At 40.0% G+C, this 6766-nt stretch overlaps 1 protein-coding gene across 1 annotated transcript; it reads right to left on the bottom strand.

Annotated features, from left to right (window-relative positions):
- Positions 1 to 1869: 1869 nt before the first annotated feature.
- LOC109739246 (protein trichome birefringence-like 18) lies at positions 1870 to 6646 on the bottom strand. The gene is made up of 4 exons (XM_020298332.4): positions 6483 to 6646; positions 6235 to 6371; positions 5832 to 6109; positions 1870 to 2908 (listed from the first exon to the last, which is right to left on the bottom strand). Exons 2-4 carry the CDS (start codon positions 6350 to 6352, stop codon positions 2132 to 2134), a joined length of 1173 nt encoding a protein of 390 aa, XP_020153921.1. The 5' UTR covers positions 6353 to 6371; positions 6483 to 6646; the 3' UTR covers positions 1870 to 2131.
- Between the last annotated feature and the right edge of the window lie 120 nt (positions 6647 to 6766).

Genomic DNA, 6766 nt, shown 5'->3' with positions numbered 1-6766 from the left:
ACAAACTAAACAAACAACGAAACAGCCAGAGGAAGTTGTCAACGGGAAACAAACATGGGTGACATCATCTTAGATGTGACATAGTTATGTCTATGTCACATCTAGATGTGCTCTAGTCACATCCTTACACTACGATCCTAGGACGATGATATATCCAACAAACTCCAATGATTTGGACTGATGTATGAAGGGCTGATATATGACGTCGTCTCAAAATCGGGCAAAAATGGATCGTGGGCACAGCAGTGCTCTTGTCGCTGCACATTGCTAACTACCACGTTTCTTGGATTTCAAGGACTTTCAACTCCGAAACAAAATGCATAGCAAAGAGATGAGTTGATCATCGGTGGCTGAAAATTTTGTTCATAAATTACATTCCTACAAGCATGCCATATTGTTTGGAACGACGAAGGACCTGTCAGAAAGTAAAGAAGGACGTGACAACTCTTTGGATACGCTTGGACGAACAAGAAGTTGGCTACCGCAAGGATTCGTTGAACCGGTTTTTAAGAATAACCACTTAAGACGAACAACAGCTTGGAAGATCCGAGGACCGTCCCCAAGCTGAAGACTGGTTCAAGGCCTACTCATGGTGTCCCAGATAGGGGTTACTCCCCACGTTGTTTCTCGGCCAGGTGGGCCGGGCCCTACGCCCCCATGCTGGTTCACCAGCGATCCACGTCAAGGCGGCCCATGGCGCGTAATAGGAATACTCCCGAAGACTTGGCGCATACTCCAAGATTTAGAGGTCGTCTATAATGCGATTAACTTCTATGTAGCCAGCCTAATTGCAATCCTAGACCCCCACCATGCATCCTCCCGGTACCTATATAAACCAAGAGGTATGGCTCGTAACGACACACAACTATCTCGTGGTAGATCAACATGTACTTTGTACTCCATCCCAAATCAATACAACATAAGCAGGATGTACGGTTTTTATCTCCTAGGAGAGCCCGGACCTAGGTAAAATCCCTTGTCCATGTTACCATCACATCTAGGCTACTAGTTTGGGAACCCCTATCCGAGATCTGTCGGAATCGACTCTGTCACACATGCAAATGAGCTTTCGTCTGAACCTCTTGGTTTTCACAGGTTTGAGAGCCATAGCAGTCATAGCATAGAATATAAATATTAATTATAAACATGAAAATAAATAATAACATAATTATTATTGTCTCTAGGGCATAAACAGGAACAAGTCAAGGGCTTGTTGCACCACAATTGCTTGTCCAATAGTCGCCTTGAAGAAAATGAGATCGTCATCAGCAAATATGAGATCCGAGATATCGGGGCCGTTGCGAGCCACTTTAATAGGTGTCAAAATCTCTAACATTTGAGGTATTGGGCCGTTGCATATGCATATACATTAGAACATTCCCAGCATGCAAGCCTACAAGATTCAAGTTGGTTCGGTTCATGTCCTCGCAACCCCATGCCTAACTGTATATCATTAGAACATTTTTGTAAAAAATAGTTTTTTACTCAATCTTGTTATTTCCTAGAAAATCATGTACAAAATAGAGTCAAAATTACACCTGTGGCAATGTATCAATGCCTAAAAGGTGGTCTATTTTGTAGTATATATATAAATAGGAGAACAATGTGTCTTCACAAGATTCAAATAAATATAATATATTTGACATACTAAAGGTGATACCCTCGCCGTTGGGAGGACCGTTGTGCTAGTTTTGACGACAAAAAATGTAGTTTTAGACTAGCAAAACACAAATAATCACTTCTTTGCATTAGTTTCATTCTCATGCATGACCGCTAGTGCTCTCCGATGGTTCCACTGGATGTTCCAAATTTTTTTTGGCAATTTGCTCGTATCATATTATATGTCCAACTCCAGCAATAATCGTGTCATGCAAAAAGTACAACAACCTTACAAGATACAAATCAACTGTCAACCTCTCTTATCAATCGGATTGAATTGGAAAATCTAAATCGCATGATCAATCATGCCAAAAGAGTCTCTACTATACACTCCGCAGGGATATAGCTATCATTATTTGCGGCAAAAGAACATCGAGATGGACATTGTCTCAAACGCTATCGGACACATCAGGTCAGGTGATGGCAAGTATAACCATCAAGACTTCTTTCTTCAAGTCTCATATCCATCCAGTTATCTTCTTATGGTCTCAAATAGCATCTCGTTCCATGTATCTATAGGTCCTGGCATGCACCAATGCAGACAATCCTGAGGTGGAGGCCTTCCATCCGGCCCTCTTTGAGTCTTCTTGTTTGGGTCCACATTTGTGTATGGTCCAGGATGCCCATCAACCCTTAAGGCAAAGGGTTTTGTGATGCTCATCAGTTTCAACTTGGAACTTTGTTTCCTGGAATTCTTGACTACCTTTTTGAAGGCCGCAACTTGTTTTCCATACATTGCATCTATGAATCCATCCTTTACCGCCTTATCCAAGGGGTTAACCTTCCCAGTGCATGATCCACCTACATTCCATGCCCCACGTTCATAATGGTCTGGAGAGTATGTTCTCAAAATAGCTATACCTTTGAAATTCGGGTTAGTAGCCACAGCAGTTAGGAAAGTCTCAGTGGATGCACCAAAAGCATCAATGTTGTTCATCTGCATTTTTCCTGCTTGAAGAGGCCACCAGCCCTGCCCTCCAACGACCTTGCCATTCAGGATATAGGCTGATGGTGTGACAAACCAATGTCCGGAAGAGAGGACAAGCACATCGAAACTTGGAAGAAATTCCATCAAAGTCTTATCTGGGACATCGAGGAAAACCTTATTAAGACCCTCGGGAGCAATTCCCACAGCTTCTTTTGAATTGTGTAATAGCCAAGCTGACCAGATGCGGATGATAGTTGTTGAGGTTGAATTGAAGATCCACTTACTCATCCTACGATCGCTAAGGTTTATTGGGGTGTCCACCTGTTAAAAATGAAATATCACGCTTGAGGATAATAAATCATGTATTATCCCACTCTAACAAATAAGCTACATGTACGCATAATTCTTAACGTTGGTCTTGCCATTTCGGTTATCATAGGGAAAAAACATATGAACAAAGATAAGTATGGCATATGGAAGGAGGAAATTTGAAGCAACAAAGCCTATTCAGAGTTCAGTTTAATCTTAGTGATAGTAATCATAGAGCTCTTTTAAGATGGTCCCAGATTGATATGACCCGTTAACTTTTTATTATCTGATGGCTAATCTTACTCTTGCCTCTTTGTGGTGTAAGGTTTGTCAATGATTATGTGCGGCTAGTATGGACTTTCACTTCGACAAATAAACGAATAAATTATAGTGCTATTAGATCATGAAGTCAAATAAGGAAAGATTGCCGGCAAACAAATATAAAAATAAGAAAAGATATGTAAATTCCAGTTAATGTTATCTTTTTTTACAAATCCTGATTTGTGAGTTTTTTAAATAGATATATTCAGCACGTAAGTAATTTAGATAAACTATATTCTTGACATTAGAAATAGACACACATATATACTATAATTAGGAATAATTAAGTATAAATAATATAATATTTGAATGTTTAAGTGGCGTTGATGTGATTATATATCATATGATTTTGTTTTTCTAAATTCGTGGGATGTCGTGATATTAAGAAATCATACTTCAATCTGGACATTCTACTAAGCAAATGATTTGTTGTTGGTAAGAAATGCACATGCATATATCATATGTGATTTTTTTAATACATAAATTGATTTATTAGTTATCAGCCACGTAATTAATTTATAGAAATTATTTTTTTGACATTAGAAACACATGCAAATATAAATTATCATTTGGTATGCTTAAGTACAAAAAATATAATACTTAAACATTGAAGTGGCGTTTACGTGATTATATATCACATGATTTATATTCCAAGATCGTGGGGATGTCATAATATAAGAAAAAAATACCCATACTTCAAGATGCATATACACATGTATCTCGCAAAAAAAACACATGTGTGCATAGTTTACTTTAAAGGAACATATATTGTATAAATAAAAGTCTATGTTTTGGTAGAGGGTAAACTCTTGTGTTTGTAGAGAGAGAGAGAGAGAGAGAGAGAGAGAGAGAGAGAGATCACTAGATTAATCAAGAATATTTCCTCCTTATTTCATTGTTGTACTTATCGTATTTGTATGGTCAAAATTGCCCTCAACTAATCAATGGCTAGATTAAACTATCCTCTTACCTCTCTTAAAACTCGTCGTAATCGTAAGTCAAGGTTTTCCAAAATGTGACGGTCTTAACTTTGAGAAAATACGAACAGTTTGAAGCAATTCTAAATAGAAAGGTTATCTGCATAACCACGCAAGGGCTTATTCTTAGGGCAGTTCCAGCGCTTGTATTTTAGCATTGGTTTCATAGGTTAAAATTTCACACGGCATCCTATTTAATGAGAAAAGGGAGAGCAACTTTATCTTAATCTAGATATGGATCTTATTACCAAATTCAAGACATCTCACAAAAGATATTAAATTAGGGTTGTTTTAGGTACAACATATAGTGCGAGTGAGTCGTTTTGGCTCTCGACCCCCATGGAGGCTGATTTTTTTCTAAAAAAACAAATTTGAACTTTCCAGTTTAAAAAAACTGAAAACAATTGTACAAGTAAACAAGGATGTCATGTGTACGTGTGTAAAATTTCAGGATGAAATACCTTGAAATGCAACTTGTACAAAAAAGACAAATTCATGGCCTGAGAGGATGAATAGTATCATGTGTTAAAAAATCCTAGGTCTTTTTTTTTCACAACCCTCATTTCAAAGTATTTCGTCCTGAAGATTTATACACTTGTGCATCATGCCTCCATGTATATCTATATTTTTTCCAGAATGTTTTGAAATGTAAAAATATGAATTTTGATGAAATTTGAATTTTTCAAAAAACCGGCCTCCATGAAGCTGGGATACTATATCTAACTATCTATTCAGCTCAAATAAATCTAACTACCTATTTAAAGTCAATAAATATAGTATAGCTTTAGATGTAGTGCATTGGGACTGCCATAAACGGTTCAAGACAAAAACCAAGGTAATCAAGCGGCGATAGAACTTGTCTTTCCAATAAAAAGGCGCGAGAAAAGGGAACTTTATATGTGGTTAAACCAGCCCACGAGGATTCAAGTCCTAGACTTGGCACTGGTGCTTGCATTTTTGGGATTAATTTCAGTCTTTCCGCCGATGTGCGTTCAATGGGAGAAGACGTTCCCATCGGTTACGGAGGCGCCTGTGGTGACTTCGTCAATCTCAAGATGATGTGATGACTCGGTCTCTCGGACTTGCTCATGGAGATAGGGCGTGCGTGTGTACTATGTTAAAAAAAAGGGAATTCGGGAAATTACTTTGCTTCCCCTGCTCAAGTACTCAACACAATAACTATCCTGCTACTTAATGATAGGCTTATTTTGACTTTATCCCAAATTCTTCCACGTGAAAAATAAAGGACTGCAATTTTCTTAGGGGTTTGTATAGGACACATCTAGATGTGACATAATTATGTCACATCTAACTTGATGTTCATTGTGTTTGTGGTCTACTTTTTTTTTGTCCCAGCTTTTTATTTGTTCTTTGGTGCTATGTTATTTGTGGAAGCTTAGATATGACATCCTTAGAAAATATCTAGATGTGAATTAGACAAACTGATTTTTTTATATACATAGTTGATAAGCACGAACAATCGTCTACTTTCTCCGTTCCATAATATAAAACGTTTTTACAAGCTAACACTCAAATTAGAATGCATCATTGCTAAACAACCTACTTGTAGACTAATTACGCTGCCAACATCAAACCATCAGTAGTACTACTAGTATGCCAGTGAAGTGTGTGGTCACCTGCGATAGGATGCAAAGGAGAGAGTCCATCTGGTTCTGAGCGATCGAATCCCCGGCGAAAGCAAGTGTCTTGCCCCTCATCATCTTCAGAAACTTCCTTGCATCGAAGCGCGGGAGAGCGCACTGCTCGGGCTTCCATCTCCAGTTCTCGTACCCCTTGTCCGGCCGCCCGTTCGCCTGGCAGTTCTCCGCGCGTATGATCAGAGGACAAGAGCTGCTTGTGTACAATGGCCCTGAAGAATCAGGAACCCACTTCCCACGAAAGATATCACAGGTACCTACACAATGAACTTACATTCAGTTTGTGTAATGTACTACCGGTAGAGTTGACCACAAATTTCATTCGTTTCTGTAAGATGTTGTGCGTAGATCAAGCAGGGGAGTGAACTAGCTAACGCCGTACCTTGAGCATGTGTAGGCCCCAGGGTCAGCAGCAGAGCCGCCACCGACATAACGATGGTTGAGAGCCATTGCTGCATTCCTCCAGCCACGGCCGGAGGATTCTTCCCTGGTAAACTCATGGCCACACACACGCCTGACCTGCAGTTCACAACCAATGCCGATAGATGATTGAAAGGGCAGTGACCATCATCACTAGAACCATGCTCACACTTGATAATCTAAAGCAGCTAGACAGATGTTGGTTCAAACCTTGAGCTCGGCGCGGTTGTGGCCAGAGGAATGGTCCGGGAGCTGCTCTGCTCGTGCTCAGGGTAGGAGTTATGAGCTACAGAGAGAAGGGGGGTGACGACCCCAGAGCGTTGGCCCTGTCGAATTTAACCGCGCAAACTCGGTTGGAGTGCTTCCCGGCGCAGAAGGCGTGACTGGATTCAGATTGCAAAACACGCCAATCGTTGGAGTCCGATTGCAAAAGGGGCGCCTCGTCTCGTGGCCTATGGACACAGTCGTTGACTTGTTGGCTTATTGGCCACGCT

This window comes from Aegilops tauschii, chromosome 3 (assembly GCF_002575655.3).
Source record: "Aegilops tauschii subsp. strangulata cultivar AL8/78 chromosome 3, Aet v6.0, whole genome shotgun sequence".
Taxonomy (NCBI): Eukaryota; Viridiplantae; Streptophyta; class Magnoliopsida; order Poales; family Poaceae; genus Aegilops; species Aegilops tauschii.
This window is presented reverse-complemented; position numbering and strand designations above follow the sequence as displayed.